Raw genomic sequence first — 27,646 nt, forward strand, 5'->3', positions numbered from 1 at the left:
ATGGACTTTAGTTTCTTGAAGCCTTTGTCAGCATGGCCAATGACCAGGGAGTTGTAGTCCAAGAAATCTGGAGGAACAAAAGCTGAGGACCATTCAGTTGCTTCGTCTGCCCTGCAAACCAAGGCAAAGGAAGAAAGGATAGCACAAAGAAAACACAGTCAGAGTTTGTGTATCACTTCACACTGATGGGGGGATTAAAGAGCTTATCTGACTCAGTTGGCAGGGCCAACATGTCTTTGGCCGCTCAACTGCTCAGCCAATTCAAATTATGACCCTTCTTAAAACATGGCTTTTGGCTTGTGGAATGTCTTGTTTTGTGTCATCTGAATCGAGATACTAGTGATGGGTTTACGCGCAACATTTGGACATTGATTGTTCTGCTGAGTCGCGCTGGGAGGGGCAGCAGGGCATGCAAGCCACTGACCTAGTTGCACAAAATAAGAGCAACGGCTTTTGCCATCTGTAGGTTAAGAAACACCCACTAAATTGGCCTGAACATCTGCTCCTGTTTTCACAGCATAGTTTGTATACCCCTCTTTACTCGAAATATCAGAAGCAGCCATGGAAGCAATGCTAGAGGAGAATAATGTAAAGGTTTCATGGAGGAAAACAGGGGATGCATGTTGATGAAAAGGAAATATGCAGCAAGGCACTGATGTGTATAGTAAGGTGTAGAAGAGACCTGAGAGTGCTCATATCCTTAATTAAACCCCATCTCTTCTATTCTTCTTTTTATTTTTTAAAAGTGCAGGTTTGATTCATATGTCATCTGGGAAGACTGCACAAAAGGGGCAGGATGATGGAGGGGCAATAAGGGAAAATCAAGCACCAAATTCAGGTTTTGTCCTAGCAGTAACCGAAGACCCTGACAGAACGACTCAAGAGGTATGCTGTCTCCCTGAAGCAAAACTCCGATATGTAATAGAGAGGTTGACAAGACTTGTCAAGCCCACAGACTGTTACCTCTTCCTTTCAGCTAGTGGAACTAGTCCATGGCCTTCGGTTTTTAAGCACAGGCTGGATGGTCTATGTGGTCTCTTCCAACTCCATGATTATATTTTCCAAACTTACAGTTTCTTGTGTTGCAGCTAGCATGCCACTCATGTTTACTCCTCCCAGGAGTATTTATGTGACAATTATTGTTTTACTTATATAGTGCCATCTGGGCACATGGCATACTGAATACAGACTACAGGCACAGTAGGAACATGGCAAGTTTTCTAATAAGTCAGAGTCATCTGGCTAGAAATGGGAGCAGGGCAATGTCATGCAGAAATTGTAAACTTTTAAGAAGTAACCATTTTGATCCAAGCCATCAGTAGTTAGTTACTGTCACTGTTTACTTTGATTGTAAGTAATGAATACTAACTAGTTGTAGTGATTGCCAAGTATAGTATCAGAGAATATTAGCAATAACAGAATATTTAGGCAACACTGGGTGATGTGTATATGTGAGGATGGAAATGTCACTCTGCTTCACCCAGATCAAAAAGAGAAAACATAGGATCCCGATATAGACTTTTAAAATCCTCCATTGGGAGTTTTATCTTATCCCCATCGCTGTCACAGACCAGACTGATGAGAACCCAGAATGATTTAAATTATTTTGCTCTTGTAAAAATATTAACTAAATGTGGTAAGAGTTTTAATACACTCTCTTTCCATTACCATCCTTCAGTGGCACTTTTAATAAGCAAAGTGATAGAAAGAGAAGCACTCTGATAGGATATTTGCTATTCCTACACATGTACTGATGGAAACTGTTCCCATACGTCAACCTGTCCATGTAAAATGTTGCATCAGAAGTGGCCCTAAGGGAGTGTTGTGACACTTCAAGAAGGTATGTTTGATGTCACTTTTCCTTTCTTCATTCCTGAAAGAAGTCCTACAGTTTGAAATACTTCATTGTCTCCCGCTCCACTCGCCAGTTAATTCCCCCTATTGGAAATGTAATGACTGGGGAACTAAGCTGCAGACCCTTGTAGGGCCATCTGCCAACCGGCTGTTCCTCTGTGCTCTGCTGCATTTTTCTCCCAGCTAAAGCCTCTTTTGTTCAGCTCTGCTTTACCTACTGAAAATAATAATCAGGCCATGCCTGACTTCTCTTCCATGAGTCAAAGGTGCAGCCACTTTCAACAAAGTACATGGTTACAGCTAACAATTTCTTGCCTATAGTGAAACACTAAATCATAATACACTATAGTAATGCAATATGATAATAATTTATAAGAAATAACACTTGGCATTCAAAGAGGCCCTTTTTGATGCATTCATTGTGTTATTCTTATAGTAAAAAGCCAGCATGGTGCAGTGGAGTGAGCATAGGACTGTAATTGTGGAGACCAGGGTGTGAATCCCTTCCCAGCCACATAAACCCACTGGGTGACCTTGGACAAGTCAAACTTTCTCAGCTTCAGAAAAAGGCAAGAGCAAACCACCCCAGAACAAATCTTTCCAAGACATTTCAATGAAGCCTTAGGGCTGCTGTAAGTAAGAAATGGCTTGAAGGCACGCAGCAGTAACAATTCTTACAGTTCTTGTAATGGTCTTGTAAAATAGACCAATATTAACTTGTATGGCATATGGAGGTCTGTAGCTTACCAAGAAGTGTGCAATGAAATTTTGGTGAGGGGAGGATTTCGGAGTTTGTACATTTTGGTACTTAATGCTACTGTGCTCTCACATGAGTGCAACAGTACATGCACAGAAATGCATGTACTACCATGGGTCTCATAAGACAGAGGGAGCAGGTCTGTTTTCTGCTGCCCTTGAAACTAGGACTCAGAGTAATGGGTTCAAATTACGGGAAAGGAGATTCCACCTGAACATTAGGAAGAACTTTCTGACCGTACAATCTCTTCAACAGTGGAACTCTCTGCCTTGGAGTATGGCGGATGCTCCTTCCTTGGAAGCTTTTAAACAGAGACTGGATGACCATCTGTCGGGAGCACTTTGTGCTTTTCCTGCATGGCGGGGTTGGACAAGATGGCCCATGTGGTCTCTTCCAACTCTATGATTCTATGATGCTTTGATAGCTGACAGACCTGTGCAATACATGTGGAACTTCTATAACCTTGATACAGAGGTTTGACATGGAACAGAAATGTCCAACTGCTTCCATACAGGAACTTACATACATGTAAGAAACAAACAAGATTTAAAGTAGCTTTTAAAAAGAGAAAACACATACCGTACTGCTTGTCTAAACACAAGGCGACCAAATGAATTCATTAAATATACACAAGTGTTGATTTATTATTCAGGAATTAGTTCACTGCCTTCTCCAACTAGGATTAGCAATTGGATTAAGACCTGAATAGAATAGGGCATATGAGAAACAAATTAACAATTAGCAAATAAGCAATCACCCTAAATGTCTTCAGGAATGCTTTTTTACTCTTCCTTTTATATTTTTTCCTTTCTTTCTTTCTGGTCTGGGATGTAGTTTATACTCTTAAAAAATAACAAGATCTTAGTTTACAACTTGTAAACTTATTTTCCTTATACGTTGTATCTTTTAAGGAAAGATTGTGTCACAATAGAATCATGAAAGCTACATTATAGAATTGCTCTGTGAAAGCTATTCTATGAGGGTTTGCCCACCAAAACGCAAACTTAAAAGGTTTTCAAGAAAGTAAAAGCATGCAATGTACCTAGATATGAAAAGAATCCTCCAGTAGGTTGGGGAGTAGAAGAAAACTGATCTGTGTTGACTGTCCTTGAACTTATTGGATTTTTGGTTTCATTTATTTTCTTGCACTGCTCTCCCTTCTCCCAGCTTATATAGTTCTGATGTTGTTTCATGGTCTATTTCCAGAATAAATGGCATCAAGCAGGTTTGTACTAATCGGCTGCAATAGCATACTTTTCTGCTGTTTCAACACTTTGAGGGAAGACAATATTAGCTCATAACACCTGTATAAACCCCAAATTAACTTTAATTAAACAACTGCAAGAGCCCGTGAAACACTGTGTTTGAGTGTCATTCTGCATACACAGGTGTGTATGTGAGTGTGCATGGACTTTACACACATCAGAAAACATCACATCCTCTTTTGATCACAGGTGTTCTGAAACGAATTGAATCTATTCTTGTTTTCCCTTTATTTATTGCTACTGAATACAAGAAGAATGAGAATGGCTTTGACTGGTTTTGTGTCCTGGCTTTGTCCTGGCATTCTGCAGACTTTGCTTAGACTCTCAATTTGTGTGTTAGGGCTTTTTTCTTCTCTTTAAAGATTTTTTTGTTCCACTTGGATAGTCTGGGATGCTTCACTGGTAGCAAAAGGAGCTGCTTTTCCCTTTTTTTCTCCCCTTTTCTTTTTTTGTATATCCCCAAGAGACACTGGCTCACTCTGAAATAGCTTAAGGGCAATTGGAATAGGAGCCAGACCGAGATTAAGAATGAATGTTTTATGGTTCTAATGCTGTCAGTCAAATGAGTCTGATCTTCAATTCTTCTTGGAAGACCACAGCTACAGCAGAATTCCAACCACACGTGATATCAAGGTATCATTTTCTACATATTATCTCTTGAATATAGATCATATCATCTTTCATATTCTTTTCTCCAATCTACTCATACCCAGCTCTTTAATGTCCCTCAGATGGCTTGCTTTCCAAACTGGGCTACCTGCCTCTGAACACATTTTAACTGGTCGATGTCCTTCTTGAATTGCGGTGCCCAGAACTGGACACAATATTCCAGGTGAGGTCGAACCAATGCATAATAGTGTCTAATCTCTTGTTTTAATGACGTTGCATCCTACCACGAGCTTCAGGGAGAGGCGGGTAATAAATTATTATTATTATTATTATTATTATTATTATTATTATTATTATTATTATTATTATTAAATGGTAGCATTGTTTCTCTCTATCTGGACACAATATTTCTATTGATGAAGCCTAGAACTGCATTGACATTTTGGCAGCCACATCATACTATTGACTCATTTTTAATTTAGATATTAACCCCCCCCCCCATCCTTTTCACAGGTACTATCATCAATCCCACCATATATTTCTGAATAATTATTTCCTGCCTAAATACGGTACTTCAATTTATCCCCATTGAATTAATTTTGTTAGTTTGGGCCTAACTCCTAGGTTTGAGCAAAAACATTGTATCCCATTGTAAGTTGGATCAATTTTGTTATTTTCCCACATTATACAGCTTGCCTTAAGTGATATGTATAATGGGAGAGCTTGTGAAATGCTTTACTGAAATCAAGTTATCATACATCCACAGCATTCCCTACTCTACCAAGCTTGTAATTATAGGAGGGGGAGAGGGAGAGGTGAGTTCAGCATAACTAGTTTTTCAGAAACTCATGCTGGCTGTTACTAATCACAACATTTCTTTCCAAGTTCTCACAGACTGACTGCTTAATGTTCTGTTGTAGAACCTTTCTTGTATTGAGTGGTTGGAAGTTTTGAAGATTATTTTGCCCTTTTGAAGAACATTTTGCCAGACATTGCCTTTAAAAATTGTTTTATATTGTGATTTTATTGTACACTGTTTTCAAGGCCCTGCTGGGCAGAGACGCAATTTAGAGACACTTTAAACTAATAAAAAGTATGGATGACATTCAACAAGAGGATGGCATCAGAATTATTCTTCAGAAATTGTGTCTGTGGAATCACTGCCTTGTTGTTGGAAATACAACAGACCCTACAGTGAAAATTTGTCCCCTGCCTCAAAGGTCAGCCATGCTACTTGTCCTTATTAGGGTGACTGCAAGCCTGAGGCAAATGTTTATCTGTTTCAAAGTCCTGAAATAGCTGGCAAGGCTTGCAAAATAATCTCTCTGACACTAGGGGCTTTCCTTTCTTTATCTGCTCTGCTTATTGTGACTATGTTGAATGATGAACTATTAGCAAGAAATTTATCATCTCTTTTGATCTGCTTCCTTTGCTTAGAGCTGTCTAGAAAATTCTAAATACCTTATAAAACTACAAATCCCAGGATTACACAGAATGCTCCCATGAGACTTAAAGTGGTATAAATATGTAGTGCGGTATGCCCTCTGATGTCACTGAGTGCATTAAGTTCTGGTCCCAAAACCTTAAGGAATGTATGCCTACCTGAGTTTTATCCTCACAAGTCCCCTGTGAGGTAGGAGTAACTGGTTGGATCAAAGTTATACAGCTTAAGGGCCCAGGTATTCAGTTGCAGCTGACCATTCTAACATCCAACATGGTGCCCTCCCAAGGTTTTACTTACAATTCCCACCAGCCTCAACCATGATAACAGATGGTAATGATAGGAGTCATAGCCCAAAACATCTAGAGGGTACTAGGGTGGGGGCGGGTATATTAAACTCTACTTTAGCTCTCAAAGTGGTATTTTTAGTATTTGACTACTTGTATGTCTTAACTCATCAATGAGGAAGCCAACCCTCTTGGGTCTCCTGGACATTTGGCTGCAGAGTGACTGAACTTGGTACTTCAGTGTCCAAGAGCAATGCCTGGGCAACAAGAATCTTACAGGAGTATAATCTGGCTACTTGTCCTTATAATATGAAACTAATCCTTCTTCATCAAGTGATCTGCAAAGGCAAAGTGATAATGCTGTCAACAGAAACTAAGAAAAGTGTAAAGTATCAGCAGCTGAAACCAGCCAAATATGAAAAAAAAACCACATTTTTTTTCCTTTTTGATTCACAGTGAATAAATCAGTTAAGACTCATACTCAGCCAAGAAATATTTCCTCAAACCTTGGGGAAAAAACATGCTTCAGTTAAGCTTTGCTAAACTGTCTCCTTCCCTACTACATCTTTTCTTTATTTTGGCCTCCAAATAACTTATCCAATGCAACTCATGTCAGGATTGCAGAGGATTAATTATAGTCCTGTTGCCAAATCAAGACAAAAAATGCAAGCAGAAAGAGCGGGGAACATCCCCAACATGAACAGCCTTTCAGCAGCAGTTGACCTAAATATGCCATTTGAGGGAACTATTTCACCTATTCCTCTGTAAGAGCAGATTGATCCTGACAGTCCCTACACCTCTATTAGTAGGATTCTGGGAATTACGGAGTACGGATGGCAGATCACACCATGTGTAAGCTCTAGCAGACAGGATTTGGATGAATGCTAGTTTGAACATAGAAAAGTGAGAAAGGGAGGGTTCTGTGCCTTCCCAGTTCCTGATACCTATGGTTGAGATCAGAAATGGGTTTGGGCCTGACAAGATGAGAAGTTACTTTTGGACTACCAATGTCCTAAATCTCATGAGCTGGCATGGTTACGCTGGCCCTGCCATTCTGTAAGTTGTAACACAAAACAATAATTTTCCCAAGTTTTAGACAGGGGTGATATACTGGTAAACTAATTAGGCCATCCATTGCCACCTATTTAAGGATGTCCTAAAGTCAACATGCTTAAATCACTGTGGGCCTTCTGCCCACAGCAGTACAACTACTTCAACAAACTAACTTTTCTTTCGTAACCGTACCCTTTTGCTTATTTTATTTCTGATTTAATTTCTTTTACCCCTTCCCTTTGTCCTCATCTCTCTCCCTCTCTCACACACAAAGTAAATATATGCTTATCCTGATGGAACTCTCAGTGAATCATTCACATTTATAGGGCCCTTCCCTCCCCATACTAAGAACTATCATTCCCTGCATTTCCAAAAGTTAACTTTGTTGTTTCATAGATACAGTTTATATGTTTTAATAAGGTAAAGGTTTTCCCGATATTAAGTCTAGTCGTGTTCGACTCTGGGGGGTGGTGCTCATCTCTATTTCTAAGCCGAAGAGCCGGCACTGTCCGTAGACACCTCCAAGGTCATGTAGCTGACATGACTGCATGGAGCGCCATTACCTTCCCGCTGAAGCGGTACCTATTGATCTACTCACACTTACATGTTTTCAAACTGCTAGGCTGGCAGAAGCTGGGGCTAACAGTGGGAGATCACTCTGCTCCCCAGATTCGAACCGCCGACCTTTCAGTCAGCAAGTTCAGCAGCTCAGCGGTTTAACTCGCTGAGCCACTGGGGGCTCCCTATTATGTTTTAATAAGCAACCTAAATATTAAGCTATTGTTGGTGTAGGTAACTTATTCTTTGTTCTAATAAGGTTAATGCTTGTCCAAATGTTTTTTCTGATTGGGAAAAGGCCCATGCCTAGCACTAGGGCTTGGAGGAAAGTTCTTAAAGCTTATTTACATGTGGCTGATAAAAAGCAAGACAGTTCAAGACAATCCAAGCTTGCTAACTTAAGGCTATGCAAGTATAGTCAGGAAACTGTATTCCCTGTCATAGTGTTTCTCCCTATCTTCATCGCCTAAATAAATTCAACATGAGTTTTGCATAGCAAAGCCAAAAAAGATCTCTCGTTTCTGCCTCCAGAGATAAAGATTCTGCAGTATTAGTATTTGCAAGTCCCGACTCTCTCTTGTTTGCTGTGTCATGAGTCCAAGTCTGATTTCACCCAGACTCAAAAGGCTAGGAAAATACAAGGAACAATTTTCAGTGAAGTAGCTATGTTAGTTTTATGCAGAAAATGCAGGAGTCTCTTGGGACATTAAAGAGCAAACACTTTTATAGTGACGCTTACATGCCAGTAAAAAAGGAAATCTCAGCGATCACTATGCAATTAACAGCATATGCGCAGTTTAACCCTAAACTATAACAAAAAACAAAACCCATTCATAACCCAAAATCTTGCTATCGCTAAAAGCAAAGTTTCACAAAGGAAGGATTGGGCACATAAGATGGGAGGTAACGCTTAGGTGTAAAAGAAGACAAAAGTTTTGTTGAATAGGCATGACCAGAGCTCATCAAAGTTACCTTTTTTAACTGCAGTGCCCAGAAATCCTCAGCTAGTTGGGCCCCAGAAGTGTTTTGGAAGCTTTCATCCATACAAGCAATTCCTTCAGACCTTTAGTACAGCAGAATCACTGAGGGCCCAGTCTGTAAATAATGTAAATGGGCTGGACCCTACCTTAGTTGGAAGCATAATATCCCTGGCTATGTACATATTAAACTAAATTCAACCCATTATCTGCATAAAGTCTGTTATCTCTTATAAACCACCCACAAAGGATTTTCCCATGGCAGTTCTACAACAGAACCAGAGAAAGCAATTTCTTTCGTCATCCCCATGCCTCCTCAAATCTACCTTTACAAAGCCTTAGCCAGACACTTCTCAACTATACCCCAACCTAGGATATGCAACAGACACACTTTTGTTTTCCTTTTCTCCCAGGTTTCAAATGCTCTTCTATTTTTCTGTATTTAATTTTAGACTGTATGCTACTCAGGAGACAGTCTCTTCCTTTCCTTTGTGCTATACCAAACAAGTCAAATGTCATGTTAAGCACAAGAATAATAGCCTTGCTGGTCCATGAGGAAAAAAAATCAAAACCCACGGGCAGGTTAAACTTTTATTATGATCAACTAAAACATCAGAGGAGAGTGCAACATTTTGAGTTCTTCAAGTGGTTTCTGAGCTGAGATTTGAAGAATGGGAGAGAAATGATATCACAGGGACATTTGGAGAAAGAGTTCAACATACACACAAACAGAACCCAACACTGGTGGTATTTATTGTTCACCACGGCTCCCATGGTGATGCATAACAGATAACTGTATATAGAACAACACTAGTTTTGTTTTTAAAAGCCAGACAATTAAAATAATCCAAAGAGCCAGCCACTGAGTTGGTTTTAGTGCCATGTCACACAACACAGTCTTGGCTGCCTGCCAGGAGCTCAAAGGGGATGGAGTCAGTCCGACTTCCCTCAGGAGAGAGCTCCATGAGCAAAGCTGTGCTACAGAGAAAGCCCTATCTCATTGACTCAAGAACCTTGCCTCTTGGGGTAGTTCAACACATTAATATATGCATACTTTAGCTGGGAGGGTGACGCACAGATCATTGCATGCAGGGAGCTTTGGCACAACAATGGAGAATTTTTCCAGCAGCCTTGGCAAAGACAGTGACGGAATATTCAGGAGAAAAAGACAAAAGGGGATGGGTGGGATGACAGAAAACTGTGCAGGGGAAAATGCCAGCTCCTAAACAGAGGTGTCTATTTCAGAATATGTAGCAGGTGTTCTTATGGGCTAGTCTTCCATCCTGAGATCCACTGGGCAATGTCTCCCCCACTCCCAAATAAAAAACTAAGCAAAACCAGATGTCACAGAAATCGACTTCTGGAACCAAAAGCACCCCCCCCCTCCCACCCCCCCCACCCCCCCCCCCCCCGTGTCATGTTCTTCTAATGTGGAAGGGAGAATCACTGGAGACTTCCCAGAATAGCTATTTTATTTCTTTACAACAAGCTGTGGGCAGAGAGAATCCAAAGTGAGCCTGGGGGCTATTAAAAATATCTTTGGCACATGGATGCAGCCCATGGGCCACATTATTCTCACCCTAAGTTAAAAGGATCAAGTAGCTGGCAATGGGGAAAGAACTCGCCCCAAAGCCAAGGCAACTCTGTACTGGTGTAGCTAGACAAACAAGATCAACTCCAATGACAGAAAAGGTCATTTTCAACAACAAGCTACCTGCTTTGCATGCACAAGACCTCAGGTTTGATCCCTGGCATCTCCAATTAAAACAACAAAACTGCAGGTGATGGAAGAGACTGCTTGCCAGCCAGACCAGGTTATGATGGACAAATATTCAAGGGTAGCCATTTTGGCGGTTATACCGGCCCAAACAAAATGCACAAAATACATCATGCAAACTTTCAAAGCTTCACCAGCTTCTCATATGGTTTCTCAATAATCACACAAAATACCTGCAGTGCATGCTGGCAATATGTCGAGGAGTGTTGTTCATTGCTGCTGACAAGGTTCAACTTCACAGTACTGTATACACACAGGAGAATTAAGTGTCCACTTTATTATGATACAAAGAAGTTACTTGGGCACTTTCAAACAAGTCTCTCATGGGTTTTTCAATTCAAACATTGGAAATTTGCACCTAAGTACTTTTAGCAAACATTTCAAAACATCAGCCATGAACCTGAATAAGAACAACACATTAAGTGGCCTGTCATCTCCAAGATATGTGTAATAGATTTTAGATCCTTTATTTAATTTTAAAGAACTGACAAGAATACTATGAAAATCGCACAGTGCTGCAATTACATCTGTTCCAATGGCTGAAAGATATTAACAAGCTGTCAAAACACCATAATTAATTTTAAAGTCAAGTTTAACTGATTCCCCACACCACTTCTTAACTCCATAGCATCTCCCGCACACTCTCCCTTCAATTACTGTAGCTGCGGGCAGGTTCTCTGACTGGGCGGGGGGGGGGGGGGGGGTATTGTTTAAAGGAAGTTCACACACACACACACACACACACACAGAAACCATAACCTACACTCAAAGAGATCCCATTAGACAATACTCAGCAGCCTTCAAGGGCACCAACAGCTTTAAAAACTAAAGGATCCTATTTTTGCTCAGCAGTAAAAAAGAAGTGCAATGATATGACTGCCATTGCTTAAACAGCTGCATAATTGAATTTTTCTTACGCCTTCCAACACATGAAGAAAGGAGGAGGAAAAAACACAGTACATCTGTTTTGTATTAAAGAGTCTGGTAGGGAAATAAAAAGGACAAGTGATCAAACTGATTTCAAGGCATCTATGTCAGATTTTAGTCACAATGTTGGCACTGGACTGTCTAGAATGAATTTTCACGTTCCTAGACAGCAAGCATTGGTTTCTAAATGCCCCAAGGCTTAAACTCAATGAATCCACTGACACACATTTTCAGCATTTGTCTCAGTTCTCTCTCCCATATGTATAAAGTTGAAATAGACAACTTTTATTTTACCAGGTGAAAACTGCAGAACATTTGACATGCCAATAGTCACACTGCCCTGTTGTCAACCTCCTGAGAAGAAAACAGCATATGGGAAGTGTGTGCCATATGCATATTTTGATAAATGGAAGACTAAGGAGAAAGGGATAAGGATAGAAATACTCAGGATACAAATCAAGCATAGAATATGACAAAGACTCTCTCCGAACAGATTGTTAGCATTCCGGGGCTGAAAGAATGTGAATTGACTAAAGTCATCCAGTGGGTGCCCACAAGAAAGTGGAGATTCAAACACTGGTCTTTCAGTGTCCTTGTCCAACACTCAGACCATATACCATGCTGGCTCTGTGATGCTGGTTGTGAGTAGGAACTAATATTACAATGACCCCTGCGGGTTCCAAGGGCATCACAAATGACCCTGAGCACAGCATGAAACCCCTCTGTCTTTTCCAAGCATCTACCGACATGTGCTCGAGCGTCTGCCTGGCCCTTTTAAGAACATTTAGATCATTGAACATCTTCCACTGCTGTATACAGGACAAGTGATAATTAACACAGACACAGTCACTACCCTGCAACTAGCATAATCTATACAAAGCAGCACCTCATTTCATGGAACTGTTACACTTCATTACAATACAAAAGTCACTCCTGTTCAATGGCCCACTCGCATGTAACAAGTTCCATTGGTATTCGGTGTACAGGAAACAAGAGGTGGTCTTGTTGATGAAGTATAGATTCCCGATATGGGCTACAAGCCTGGATCCTTACTCATTATCAATTCCTGCATAATTAAATTTGAACTTCGCCTGCTTTCCATGAATCAGATGATAAAAACAGAGTGGTCAGAAACTACATCTGCCAGACTCAATCTAGAAACCTGCCTTAGAATCTTAATCATCAGTCTATCCTGTTCAGCATTATCAACACCAACAGGGAGTTGCTTTCTGAGTTATGGTCCACGCCAATACGGGAAGCCATATCAGCCTATATCAGACCCCTGGTTTCTCTCACTTTGCAGTAACTACGCACAGACTGTTAGCAGGATTCATATTCATAATAAAGAAACACAAATAAAATAGATCTGCCAAAAAGACTGCAATGAGACTGAGCTTTTATTGGGTTACTACTATAGCTCATCCTTAGCCCTTCCACTACTTTTTTTATTCTAAAGCTAGGGCAGTGAAAAACATATTTATACTTTTGTTAATGAGGCCATGTAGAATTTTAAAAAAATCTAATCTACAGCATAGTTAAAGATAATTTAATTTCCTAAATGTAGTATCAGAAGCTTGTCTGGCAATTCCCATACTCAAAATCAGAACCCAGTCTTGGATAAGAAAAAAGCTGTCATCATGCCTGGCATGTTTTTCCCCCACTTAGTTCCTGGCATTAAAAAACAGTTCCACGTACATCTACACAAACACCAATTGCCACTTGGGCTTTTGAAAGTACCTCAAATATTACACATCCTCCCCATTCAGCTCATGAAAGGAAATGAGAGGCTTTCCCTTATCCTATTTATTCTGATGAGCCAATTAAAGGATGCTAAAAGTGAAGGTTCTCTCCTGAATATTGATAGAAATGAGCTGCAGACAGCAATTTCCTTTCTACATAGATGCAAACAACAAATGTTTTATGAATTCTAAAGAGAACTTCACACTTTCCTATACAGATCTCTAAATCCCATGACCTCAGGGAAACCTATGTAAGATGATGATGATGATGATGATTATATTAAGGTCAAGAAGAAACAGCTAACGTCTTCCTTAACCTCAATTCATGCTTCCATATAGAGAGCCCATTCCACACTTAGGTTCCTGTCCTCCTTCAATATTAAATAGTGGAAAGGAGAATGATAGGAAAATCTTCTCTCAAGGAAGTTTTAACCCCTCCAACAAACATGCCAGCTACACTCAGTTGGCGATCAATGATCAGAAACTATGTGTTTCATTAATGCCTTTTGCCAGTGCATTTTTCTCCCAAGGTAACCTTTGTTGGAGGTAAGAAAGTCAGATTTAACCACTGCTGCAAGCAACACATAGCAAAACCAGTTTTTAATGATGCTACCAAGATAGATTGTCCCCTCAAACAAAAAACAACTGACTTGCGCCTTCTTCAATGGCAGTTCTAAAGCCTGTTGGTTCGATTGGCTATTGGTCTCAGTGCCCAAATATGTTTGAAAATTCCCAGAACAAAATGGGGCATTGAGGAAACCTTAAAAGAGACAAGTACAGCAACTGAAAGCACCTCATAGGACAGGAACCATCTTTGACAAGACAACTTGCTAACAGCCTTGACCACCTGATGCACAACAAATGTATGTTTTTCCAGCTTACAACATCAACATTATAACACAACTCAGAAAAATCCAACCACGGTATTTCAGGTTTCAAGCCAAACACATTCAAAAACACAAGGGAAAAAGTATAAAATTGTAGGTTTTTATCTGGATATGTACAAATGTTTTAGGAGAACCTTGAGCATAATAGAAGCTTTTAACACTGCACCAAACTCATTTTCCTGAGAGCTGTAAAGCAATTAAGAGAGCTTTATGATGGCAAACAGGGCCAGCTGACAAACAGTAAACAGTGAACACCATACAGATAGTTAAAAGCCAAAACTAGTCATTCCTGACTTATATGAATCGGAGATAATTACCTAACTTGAGTACAGGCAGGTCTCAATTTATGCCTGGGCTGCATTCCTAAATTCCTAAACTGCGATTGACATTAAAGGGGAGGTAGGGAGCCAATGGCTTGCAACAGAGACGGAAGTAGCCAACAAGCTGGCAATTCTACTCAACCCACCATCAATTTCAATGGGGTTTAAGATGTAAACATCAGCAATCACCTTTTCTCAGTAAGAGAAGTGTGCAGATGTTCTTCCAAGGGACCAGAAGAGGCAGTAAGTGCTAGTCCCAAGGGGGCTTAACTGAAGGGAGATGGCTTGCCGTTAGGTGTTTTGTTTTAAGAGGAGCACACAGATTGAGAGCAATTGGTAAGAAATATGTTCTGCTGTGTCTTCCTCTCCAGTAGGTTTCCCAGGCAGAGAAAGCACTCCAATGACTAAGGTAGCACACCTTCTCCACTTCCCCAACCTTGACAGTGACAAGAAACCTAGGTCAGTCAGCTTTTCTTACACCAAAACTCCAATTCATCTCCCTCATTCCTTCATCTTTTCTTCCTCCCACAACTGCATAGGTATGCTGGGATTACTATGCATTGTGAGTGAGACTTTACTGGTGGATTTATTTCTAGAGAAGAAAATCTGAAAGGTTGTAAATGTGGGCAGTGTAAATTGGGACACACATGTACATATGCTAACCAGAGTTTGTTTTAAAAACAACATATCAGGAGGAATAAAATGACAAAGAAATATGACTGTTTCTGTTTACCAGAAAGTCATCAACTCGGATTTTCCCATCATATCATGAACAAGAAAAGCCACCCAAAATCCCCTTGCTTTGTCACAGTCCCTTTGAAAATATTACATTTCCTACTCTGCACAACATTCATCCTCAGACAAACTCAAACAGTGTATTTATCACACAAAATGCCATTTGCAGTAAGTCAAAACAGCAATGTTTTCTTGCCAACTGATTAAAACCCAGACAAATATAGATGTACAGTCAACCAAACCAAATTGCATCATCAATAAACCAGGGATGAAAAACTTCTTCAATGACTGCAATTCAGGGTTTTTTGTAAACAAAAAAACTAAACCAAAATTAATTCTGATAGCATTTCCATACATCTCCCACAGCTTTTGCCTATGCAACTTCTCTTAACATCGCCTCATTTTATATCAGACCATAACCATTTGTTTTGCTATTACAAAATAACATTTTGACAGTGCAGAACACAGAACAAGAGCATTTCGTATTTAATTTTTTATAAGTGATTCTTGACACCCGTGTGCACATTTTTAGCAATTCAGCCCACCAAATCAAATCACATCAAATCAACAAACCAGGGATAAGAAACTTGATGACTGCAGATCAGTTTTTTTTAAATCCCAATGAATTCTGATAACATCATATCTCCCACTGCTTCTGCCTGTATCATGACTGTATCCTACAAGCATCTCCTCTCATGTCAAAACCACAACCATTTGTTTTACCAGTCTTCCATTGCAAAATAAAAAATTTGACGCTGCAAAACACAGGACAAGGACATTTCATGTTTTTTTATATATAATTCTGGGTGATTGTGTGCACAATTTGAAAACAGACCAGGAATGCTTCATGCCTTGATGACTGTGTGAACAATTTTGATAAAATACAGATTTTAGCCATTCAGCACATCCAGTGAATGGCCTTCTTCCTCACATGCAGTCCCTTATCAAATAAAATCATCATGCAAAAGAGGGGGGAGAGAGAGGAGAGGACAGGACTCCAAAAGCAAATGGGAACTTTTCCTTCTTTTCTGCACTTTTCCTCGAAGGCTCCTCCACTCTAGGAGCATGTCAGGCAAAACCAAGGAGACCATCCTGGGAACAACACATAGCTTGGGATGAAAGGATGGCGCAGAAGCAAAAACTCTGAACAAGTGCAAAGGGGAAATGGGGCCAAGGGATGCAGATGCTGGACAAGAAGTTCCTTGCTACTGAAACCTCCAAGGCTGAGGAGTCCTGGCTTGCTGTGGGTTTTCCGGGCTGTATGGCCATATTCCAGAAGTATGCTAATATTGTGCTAGGCTAATCATATAATATATTGTATATACATATAATATTGATAATAATATTATAATGTAATACAATATAATACTAATAATACAATATAATAATAATATTGAAATATAGCAATACTAATATATTAAATATAATTACTACTGATAACATATAACAATATATCATGATATACTGTTTTATTAGTGTACATTTGAAGTTGTAATGTTTTTGATTGTGAGCTGCTTTGAGTCTCCGTATGGAGAGATACAGCAGAATATAAATAAATAAATATCCTGAAGTTTCACGCAAATCTATGGCAGGCATCCTCAAAGGTTGTGAGGTGTGTTGAAAACGAGGCAAGTGGGGTTTATATATCTGTGGAATAATGTCCAGGTTGGGAGAAAGGACTCTTGTCTGTTGGAGACAAGTGGGAATGTTACCATTGACCAGCTTGATTAGCATTGAATGGCCTTTCAGCTCCAAAGCCTGGCTGCTTCCTCCCAACCTGGACTTTCCACAGATATAGTATCAAAGTTATTACGGTCATGCAGCGTAAGTGGGGTACAGTCTCACAGAAGCATTGCACATTAAAATCTAAAAGGTTTCCACAGGTATATAAACCCATTTTCCTAGTTTCCAGACCTCACAACCTCTGAGGATGCCTGCCATAGATGTGGGTGGAACTTCAGGAGATTTATTTATTTATTTATATCCCGATATATCTCTTCAAACGGAGACTCAAAGCAGCTCACAATCAGAAACATTACAACTTCAAACACACACTAACAAAACAGTATATCATGATACATTGTTATATGTTATCCCAGGTTCAAATCCCGGGAGCAGAGTTAGCTGTTAGCCCCAGCTTCTGCCAACCTAGCAGTTTGAAAACATGCCAATGTGAGTAGATCATTAGGTACTGCTCCGGCGGGAAGGTAACAGCGCTCCATGCAGTCATGCCGGCCACATGACCTGGAGATGTCTATGGACAACGCTGGCTCTTCAGCTTAGAAATGGAGATGAGCACCAATCCCCAGAGTCGGTCACGACTGGACTTAACATCAAGGGAAACCTTTACCTTTACTATCAGTAGTAATTATATTTAATGGGATGCTTCTGGAACATGGCTAGACAGCCTGGAAAACTCACAGCATATCAATATTTTAAAACTCTAGAATCAGGACAGTAAATAAAGGGCAACACTCAAGAAAGAGAGGAATCCCTGACAGAAAATAATCAGGGCCAGCTAACACTTTTCAAGGAAGGATTCCCCCAGGCAGAAAGCAGCCAGGCTTTGCAGCTGCAAGGCCATTCAATGCTAATCAAGGTGGCCAATGGCAACATTCATCCTTGTCTCAAGCAGACAAGAGACAACAACCCAGACAAGAGTTGTTATGTGTTTTACGGGCTGTATGGCCACGTTCCAGAAGTATTCTCTCCTGATGTTTCGCCCACATTATGGCAGGCATCCTCAGAGGTTGTGAGGTAACCCTAACCTTCACAACCTCTGAGGATGCCTGCCATACATGTGGGTGAAACGTTGGAAGAGAATGCTTCAGGAACATGGCCATACAGCCCAGAAAACATACAACAACCCTGTGATCCCGGCCATTTTTTTTGTCGTGTCAGGAGCGACTTGAGAAACTGCAAGTCGCTTCTGGAGTGAGAGAATTGGCCGTCTGCAAGGACGTTGCCCAGGGGACATTGCCCAGATGTTTTGATGTTTTACCATCCTTGTGGGAGGCTTCTCTCATGTCCAAGCTGGAGCTGATAGAGGGAGCTCATCCGCACTCTCCCTGGGTGGGATTTGAATCTGGCAGCTTTCAGGTCAGCAACCCAACCTTCAAGTCAGTCCACTATGCCAAGGGGGGGGGCTTCACAATGCTAATCAAGGTGGCCAACATTCATACTTGTCTCAAGCAGACAAGAGACAATAACCCAGACAAGAGTTGTTTCTCCACCCTGGAGATTCCACAGATATATAAACCTCACTTGAATAGTTTCCAACAGACCTCCCAACCTCTCTGGATACCTGGGCGAAAGGTCAGGAGAGAATGCTTCTGGAACATGGAGCTGGAGCTGATAGAGGGAGCTCATCCGCACTCTCCCTGGGTGGGATTCGAATCTGGCAGCTTTCAGGTCAGCAACCCAACCTTCAAGTCAGTCCACTATGCCAAGGGGGGGGGGGGCTTCACAATGCTAATCAAGGTGGCCAACATTCATACTTGTCTCAAGCAGACAAGAGACAATAACCCAGACAAGAGTTGTTTCTCCACCCTGGAGATTCCACAGATACATAAACCTCACTTGAATAGTTTCCAGCAGACCTCCCAACCTCTGAGGATGCCTGGGCGAAAGGTCAGGAGAGAATGCTTCTGAAACTCACAGCAACCCAGTGATTCCGGCCATGAAAGCCTTTGACAACACACCAAGGAAGCCCCCTCCCAGGCAGCCCTGTCAAGCCAGGCATGTCTCTTACCTCCAAGGCTTCCATCGTGCTGAAGCTGGCGATGGCAAAGCCATCAATGAAATCCTCTTCCTGGGAGCTGGACTCTCGCCTCCGCCGGCGGGGGGGTCGCAAGGCCCTGGCTCCCGGCGCCTGGCTTTTGGGCTGGGCCCCGTTCTGCCCGGCGTTCTCCTTGCCCGGGCTGGCTTCTCTTTCCGAAGCCGAGGAGGGGCTCTGGAGGTTGGCTTGGCCCCGGCCGCTGGGGTCCCTCCGCCTCACCCGGTCCCTTTGGGAGCGGGACTTCCGGCTCTGTCGGATTTTGCCCTCCATCTCCTCAGCGACGGCAATTAATCCTCCAGGGTGGGATGGATGGATGGACGGGTCGCTTGATGGATGGGTTGCGGCGGGAAGAAGAAGAACAACAACAATAACAAAAGCAGAGCACGCTTTTCTTCCCTGCTAATCCAGAAGAAGGAAAAAATATAATCCAAAAGGGGGGGGGGGGGGGGAAGAGATATAATCCGGAGAGAAAGTGATGAAGAGAGGCAGGAAGACGACGACGCGTGGGGGGGGGGGGGGTAGTGTTAAATCCACGGCGTGACCTTGACAAGTGTCTTGAAAAAAAATTAATAATAATTACAAAATAGATTTAAAAATGTGGGAAGACGGAAAGCCTGGTTCCTCTGGAGTTCAGGTGGAGTGGGAGGAAGGAGCTTGGGTTGAGAGAGAGAGCCAAGAGGCAGGAGCAGCCAAAGAGGAGGCGGCGGTGGTGGCGAGCCTTCCTCCTCCTCTTCCTCTTCTGACCCGCTCCTGCCTCCCTCCCTCCCACCCCGCCCCCTCCTCCTCCTCCTCCTCCCGTGGGTTCGAATCCAGCTCCAAAGGGCAACTTTATTGCGCTTTATTGCCTGCCGCCTCCTCCCCCCTCTTTCTCCTCACGCTGAGGCGATTGCGCCCGCTGTTCCTGCCGGGCCCCGGCTCTTCCCTGGCTCTCCCCTCCCTCCCCGCCGCGCCCCCAGCCCGCCTGCCGCCTCAGCCTTCGCCTCAGAGCTGCGCCCCTTTCTCTCGCTGTCTCAGCCGGCCCCCCTCCGCTCCCGCCGCCGCCGCCGTCGCCGCCTCATGCTCAAACGCCCGCCCGCTTTCCCCCCTTCCTTTCCCTTCCCTTCCAACTCGTTCAGCACCGGCCGCGCATGAGCAGGGCGGGCGGCGGCGCCGCGTCATTCCCCGGCGCAGGCCGCGCGCGCAACGCCCTCGCTCTTTTTCCCCCCAACCCCATCCCCCCCTACACGCCCCGCTTTGGTTTCGCCCGCTCGCGCGCCCCCTCCCCTTCTCAGCGGGACTGTGGCATGTCCTAACACAAAAAGGGGGGGGGGGGGGGAGAAAGACAGAGCGAGAGAGAGAGAGAGAGAGGGGGGGGGTCAAGCAAGTCCGCTCTGCTCCCCCTTGAGAGCGTTTAGCAACACGCTGAGGAGAAAAGGTGAGTCAAAGCGTGCGCGTGTGTGAAATGGATAGACAAACGCCTCAGTCTCGTCCAGCCCTGAGGAGAGGAGAAGAGAGGAGGAGGGCCTACACCAAGCATGGGCAAACTTGGGCCCTCCAGGTATTTTGGACTTCAATTCCCACAATTCCCGGCCTCAGCCCCCTTCCTTTTCTCCCTCAGCCGCTTAGGGGGAAAAGGAAGGGGCCTGAGGCCAGGAATGCTGGGAGTTGAAGTCCAAAACGCCTCAAGGGAGGGCCCAAGTTTGCCCATGCAGAAATAAAAGAAATAAATAAAAAGGAAGAATAATACAATGTTATACTACTAATAATAATAATACAATACAATATAATAATATTAATTATATATTATATATTAAGTGTAATGTTAATAATAATATTACCATATACAGTGGAGTCTCACTTATCCAACACTCGCTTATCCAACGTTCTGGATTATCCAACACATTTTTGTAGTCAATGTTTTCAATATACAGTAGAGTCTCACTTATCCAAGCCTCTGGATTATCCAAGCCATTTTTGTAGTCAATGTTTTCAATATACAGTAGAGTCTCACTAATCCAAGCCTCGCTTATCCAAGCCTCTGGATCATCCAAGCCATTTTTGTAGTCAATGTTTTCAATATACAGTAGAGTCTCACTAATCCAAGCCTCGCTTATCCAAGCCTCTGGATCATCCAAGCCATTTTTGTAGTCAATGTTTTCAATATACAGTAGAGTCTCACTAATCCAAGCCTCGCTTATCCAAGCCTCTGGATCATCCAAGCCATTTTTGTAGTCAATGTTTTCAATATACAGTAGAGTCTCACTAATCCAAGCCTCGCTTATCCAAGCCTCTGGATCATCCAAGCCATTTTTGTAGCCAATGTTTTCAATATATCGTGATATTTTGATGCTAAATTCGTAAATACAGTAATTACAACATAACATTACTGCGTATTGAACTACTTTTTCTGTCAAATTTGTGGTATAACATGATGTTTTGGTGCTTCATTTGTAAAAGCATAACCTAATTTGATGTTTAATAGGCTTTTCCTTAATCTCTCCTTATTATCCAACATATTCGCTTATCCAACATTCTGCTGACCCGTTCATGTTGGATAAGTGAGACTCTACTGTACAATGTTATACTACTACTAATAATACAATATAATAATAATTATATATTATATATCAAGTGTAATATTACTAATCAATCAAATCATGTTTTATTGATTAGCCCATCGGCCGTATCAAAACATTTAACACATAGACATACATACAACTTACAAAAGAAGTTAAAATAAACAAGCTGTTAACAAGATCCCATTCAGGTCAAATATCTGCATCACCTCCACAGTTTACCCCAATTGATTCCAAATATTACTAATAATACAGTAGAGTCTCACTTATCCAACGTTCTGGATTATCCAGCGCATTTTTGTAGTCAATGTTTTCAATGCATTGTGATATTTTGGTGCTAAATTTGTAAATACAGTAATTACTATGTAGCATTAATGTGTAATGAACTACTTTTTCTGTCACATTTGTTGTATAACATGATGTTTTGGTGCTAAATTTGTAAATACAGTAATTACTATGTAGCATTAATGTGTATTGAACTACTTTTTCTGTCACATTTGTTGTATAACATGATGTTTTGGTGCTTAATTTGTAAAATCATAATCTAAGTTGGTGTTTAATAGGCTTTTTCTTAATCTCTCCTTATTATCCAATATATTCACTTATCCAACGTTCTGCCGGCCCGTTTATGTTGGATAAGTGAGACTCTACTATAATGATATAGTTCAATATGGTAATGTAATGCTTATATTGTGCTATGCTAATAATATATTGTATGTACATTTGATTTGTAAGCCACTCTGAGTCCCCTTCGGGGTGAGAAGGGCGGGATATAAATGTAGTAAATAAATACGGTAATAAATAAATAAGAAGGTTCGTGGACTGGATTGTCATTCTCGCGGCCCACTGCTGTGCCACGGCCTACAGGTTGAGAGCCACTGCTCTAGTGTGATGAGACACTAAGTCTAATTCTTTAAGTCGAAAGATAAATAATTCAATCACTCCCTCACCCCTATCTAAAAGGGAGATGTTATGGACAGCTAGGCCAGGGCTGTCCAACTCATTTCCATGCTTGTCTGTTACTTTGTAAATTGTAACTATTATGATAATTAACTATAATCAGATATTTTTATATGTTATTTTTCAAACTCCAGGAACCACCCAAACAATAATCGGTATAAGAAAAAGTACTGGTATTGATGATTTTCCCCTGCTTCAATCAAGAGAAGTATTTTCCCAATCTTCTATGTTTCTAGCATCAAAGCAAGAATTTCTGACCAACGTAAGTCCAGTCTTGCTGTCAACCAGAGCACCATGTTCAGGTTTTTGCCAAGGGACTAGTTCAAGAATACACAGCATATGCTTGTATATTCATGAAAGCTCCATGTGCTGGAATATCCACAAAAGCTTGCTCTGTTTAGATACAACTAAGCATGCCGTCACCTACATAATGTAGTGAGCATTGATATCACAGCATTTTTTTTAAAAGTATAAATTTAAATTTTTGAAAAGTTATTTGTTCTTTGGTGCTTCAAACAACAATCTTACAACCATCAGTGAACAACTAAACTACTTGTTTGAAATGTCCTGTTTTCATCCATCAACTGCCAAATGGTAAGTAGGGGCTTCTGAGAAAATAACAGAAACTAAATAGAACCTATATCAGTTTAAAGAAAAAAAATATTGCTGAACGGTGTAGAAATACCCTAGCACTTTGATTATTCAGGAAGTTTGACCACTTATGAAATTATTTTCACACTCTGTGGAGAATCTATCTGCTACTGAAAATACCCGTATTTACTTGAGTCTAATGCGCCATTGAATCTAATGCGCACCTCAATTTCAAAACCCTGAAACCCAAAAAAGTATTCACCACATTACTCAAATCTAATGCGTACCCTAATTTTGAGAAGATAATTTAGTCCAAAAAGGTGAGTATTAGATTCGAGTAAATATGGTATCTACTCTATTTTTTTCTCTTAGTTTTTTAAAAAAGCAATAGAATGGGGAAGCAGTGATATACAGTAAATTTTTTATTTTGCAGTATATGCCTCTCATCTCTTTGAAGGGCTACTTTTTAAAATATATATGTATTTCAAGAGTCCAAGTTTAGCAGTGTAAGAAATAGGATAGAAATAGTTATTTCAAGGAACAAGTAATAAAGAAAACATCCCCATAATTTTTCAACCTTTCAGACAGGGGCTTAGAATGCTGTCCAGATGCTGTTGGATTGCAGCTCTCTTTACCTACCACTGACAGTATGTTTTCGTAGTGAAAACTGATGGGAACTGCAGCCCAACAACAACTGAAGGGGCATATTCCTGCCTTAAAGCAATCTTCCCTTTAAAAAAAAGATGAACCCTGTGGAATGGATTCGTTATTTTTGACTTCATAATACATAGGAATGCTGTATTATTATTCTGACTCCTCCCCCTCCAAGTATAGGATATTCATTTGTATTCTGCTTTGGTGATTTCCCCTTTTTTCTATTTGTTCCCTCACATTTGCTAGTTTGACCTTTGCAGATTTGATTATTTGCTGCTGCCCTATGCTATTTTAAATAGGAATTTTGATTACACCAATGTCCATCTTGGGTTATATTCAGTTATGCCAGGCTTAATCAGTCGTCAAACCTTTGGCTGCTAGCAATATATCAAAAATTGTGGGGTGTCTAGCCCACATTCCCTCATGTATTCTCATGGGCAGGTGGGAGGAAGGGGATAAAATGGAGCAGTGCAAGGGGAGATGGATACATATGCATTTTAAAATTTTATAATTCATGTTTTAATAGAGTTTAATTGAGTTTTCAATTGATGTGGTATTGTTGTAATGTTTATTGATTTTGTTATTGTTTTGTTGAATGTGTTCTGGGCAATGTAAATTGCCGGCTGTTGTAAGCCGCCCTGAGTCCCTACTGGTGAGAAGGGCAGGGTGAAAGTGATGTAAATAAATAAAAATAAAATAAATAATGGTGTAAATTGCAGAGTATGTTATACTCAGCCATTACTGTTTTCCAGTGAGGAGATTCATCCCACCAAGGTTTGGCCTATTAGATCAGATTCCCCTTCCTGTGTAAAGAGTTCAAGTTCATATTGTTGATTTGTCATGCTCTGTGAACTTACAAACCATAGATCATTCTGTCCTGCTGTGTCCATGTTGTTGTTTTTCTGCTCACTGTTGGACTCTTGTACCCCTGTATCATTAAGGCTGTCTTCCGGTTATTAATTAGAGATTTTGAGTTATACCATTTATATAGAAATAAATGTAAGTCTTTGTTAAAGCATCATACACAAAAAATGACTGGATGGAGTTTCACTAAATTTGTATGATTTAAAATACAAATACACAAAATTTACTTTGTGGGCAACTCAGACTCAAGTAAATATGGTATTTGTTTCCTTCATATAGAACAGTGTGGCACATCATTTGATAGATTTTGACAAACAGCTTGGAACAAATATAAATTAGAATATTGCCATGTGAATAAACAATTTGAATCAAACTAAGCTTTTTGTTTTTTATTGCATCACATGCAAACAATTGAGCAGATTTTCAGGGGATGTTTGGGATGATTTACATTATATGGCATAGACAAAATCCATGCATAAAGAAGACTGGGGGTCACCCAGTGTTTTCATTAAATGCAGAAAAGTGGATTGGCAGCTGATTGGGAAAGGCCCGTTTTTTCAAGGGCAACAGAGACTGTTCAGCAATGTGAATATTCAAAGAGACAGGCATTTATTCTCCAGAGCAGTTGAAACTGAATGATCGCTAATGGTGGCCAATGATTCCCCCCAACAGTTGATTAAACTGTATCTATAATAACTGGCATATATTTTATGTTACATTTCCCTCAAGGAACTCATGACAACATAGGCCCCTTCTACATAGCTGTATGAAATTCACAGTATCTGCCTTGAACAGGATTATATGGCAGTGTAGACTAAAATAATCCAGTTCAAATCAGATAATGTAGATTTTCTGCTTTATAACCTAGATTATCTGGCAGTGTAGAAAGGGCCATAGATGGAATTCCATACCTTACTTTTTTCCTCATAAGAAGCTTGTAAGGTAGGTCAAGTTGAGGCCACTTCTACACTGCCATATAATCCAGTTCAAAGCAGATAATCTGGATTTTATATGACAATGTAGGCATGGCCTGAGAGAGGGACATCTAGTGAACTTCATGACTCTGAGGATTAAAACCTGAGGTTTCTAACTCTCAGTGTAGCACTTTAACCATCACACCACCTTGGCTGTTCTAGATACTGAAAGCAGACCGCTTTATTCCACATTTTGAGATGCGATTTCTGTCGATGCCATTTTTTCTTCCTACCCATTCTGGCTACCCTTTCTTCGGCTCCTTTACCTCCTCCCTTAGCTACATAATTCTGATTCCATTTCACTCTCTGACCCCTCCCTTCACTCCAAGTTTCTTCATCATACTTAAACTGAAAATGATGTCTTTTGTCAGTTACAAGGTGTCTGGTATTACAGGGAAAGTGTCCTTTGTGTTAATGGAAGATTGCTTCACAGGGAAAGAAAACTTGGTTTTGCAAGGACATAATTGATGTTAGCCCTCTGACGTGAAAAAGGTGTTTGCTCTGAGACGGAAAATGTGGAATGAGGTCTGCTCTCACAAAACCTATATATAATTGCCATAGCAGGTCTCGGGCTATGTCTTGATAAGGTAATGCCTGAACTGTACCATAAAGTCAGCTGCACCCCATTTAGTTCAAAACACAGCAGCCAGATTGGTTCCAGGAACATCCAGGAGTGAGCATATCATACCTATACTAAAGTCACTCCACTGGCTGCCAGTTAAGTTTCCAGGCAAAGTACAAAGCATTAGTTTTGACCTTTAAAGCCCTACATTGGTCTACAGGATGGCCTTCTCCCATACAATCCTCTCCAAACACTTAGGTCCTCTGGGGGGACGTCTATTGCAACCAGCCAGAACTCAACTGGTGACTGTCACCCGGAGGACCTTTTCATCGGCTACCCCAAGAGAGCTCCAGCAACTAAATGAGCTGTCAGAATTCAAGATACAATTTAGAATTCAAGAACTGGAGGGACCTTGCCTCCCTCAATAGAAAAAATACTCTCTCCCCATTGCTCGCAAGGTGTCCTTAACTGAGGACAGATCTCTATTTGGACAGTCATTCAAGAACAGACTTCACTTTCAAGACATCTTTTCCTCTCCAGTTTGCGGGAGAAAGAAGGGAGATTTCAGGGGCCCTGAAATCGTCTGTCCCAGTTTGCAGCAGCTGGACACACTCTTCTCCACTATGGCAAGGCAGCTTGTATTTCTATTTGAATTGCAGTAATTATTTCTAAATCTGTATCTATACAGATGGGACAGCATATGCAAATGTAATACAAATTGGCATCTTGTTTCGTCCTTTTGGGTTGTTGTTTTCTTTTTGCAAAGTCTGTGTGTGTGTGAGAGATTTATTTCCTTTTTCTGGGTGATGCGTAAGGTGTCACTTTTTTAGTCATGAACCTGTGCTTACAAGACCTGAGCAGGTCTGTTGATAACAGAGTGACTTGGAGGTGTCTCGTTCATAAAGTTGACTTGACAGCAGTTAATAATAACAACATCCACATTGAGGAAGCCCTGTCTGGAGAGGCTCGGGACTTCATGGCCTCCATGACAACCATGAGTCTATCCCAAGTGATGTCTGGTCGTACTCATGCTGCTGGGCACACTTTGGACCTTGTTTTCTGTGCCAGATAGGATGGTGATGATGGTGTGGAGGAACTTTCCACAGTTCCGTTGTCATGAACCAATCATTACCTGGTCAGGTTTGTGTTAGATAGAAATGGTACAGCATTTCTAGTCATATAGGTAAAGGTTTCCCCTGATGTTAAGTCCAGTCGTGTCCGACTCTGGGGGTTGGTGCTCATCTCCATTTCTAAGCCAAAGAGCTGGCGTTGTCCGTAGACACCTCCAAGGTCATGTGGCCGGCATGACTGCATGCAGCTCCGTTACCTTCCTGCCGGAGCGGTACCTATTGATCTACTCACATTTGCATGTTTTTGAACTGCTGGGTTGGCAGAAGCTGGAGCTAACAGCGGGCGCTCACTCTGCTCCCCCTGGGACCTTTCGGTCTGCAAGTTCAGCAGCTCAGTGCTTTAACACACTGCGCCACTGGAGGCTCCTTCTAGTCATATACATTTTATATTT

General features: G+C 41.3%; 2 protein-coding genes across 15 annotated transcripts in view; one reads left to right on the plus strand and one right to left on the minus strand.

Moving 5' to 3' along the window:
* fbrsl1 (fibrosin like 1) overlaps nucleotides 1–19,718 on the minus strand; it is a 428,841-nt gene extending 409,123 nt beyond the window's left edge. For 8 of the 12 annotated variants that reach the window (XM_016996766.2, XM_016996767.2, XM_016996770.2 and 5 more), the window contains exon 1: nucleotides 18,938–19,718. In XM_016996766.2, coding sequence (XP_016852255.1) covers nucleotides 18,938–19,234 — 297 coding nt within the window. In that variant the 5' untranslated portion in view covers nucleotides 19,235–19,718. The remainder of the gene's footprint in view (nucleotides 1–18,937) is intronic. The other 4 variants (XM_016996773.2, XM_062958563.1, XM_016996772.2 and 1 more) reach the window with 2 other exon arrangements.
* A 39-nt stretch (nucleotides 19,719–19,757) lies between these two features.
* galnt9 (polypeptide N-acetylgalactosaminyltransferase 9) overlaps nucleotides 19,758–27,646 on the plus strand; it is a 130,242-nt gene continuing 122,353 nt past the window's right edge. For 2 of the 3 annotated variants that reach the window (XM_062958568.1, XM_062958570.1), the window contains exons 1-2: nucleotides 19,758–20,378; nucleotides 22,614–23,073. The gene's annotated coding sequence lies outside the window, so the exon portion shown is untranslated. The remainder of the gene's footprint in view (nucleotides 20,379–22,613; nucleotides 23,074–27,646) is intronic. The other variant, XM_062958569.1, reaches the window with a different exon arrangement.

Source organism: Anolis carolinensis, chromosome X, assembly GCF_035594765.1.
Source record: "Anolis carolinensis isolate JA03-04 chromosome X, rAnoCar3.1.pri, whole genome shotgun sequence".
In the NCBI taxonomy this organism is placed as follows: Eukaryota; Metazoa; Chordata; class Lepidosauria; order Squamata; family Dactyloidae; genus Anolis; species Anolis carolinensis.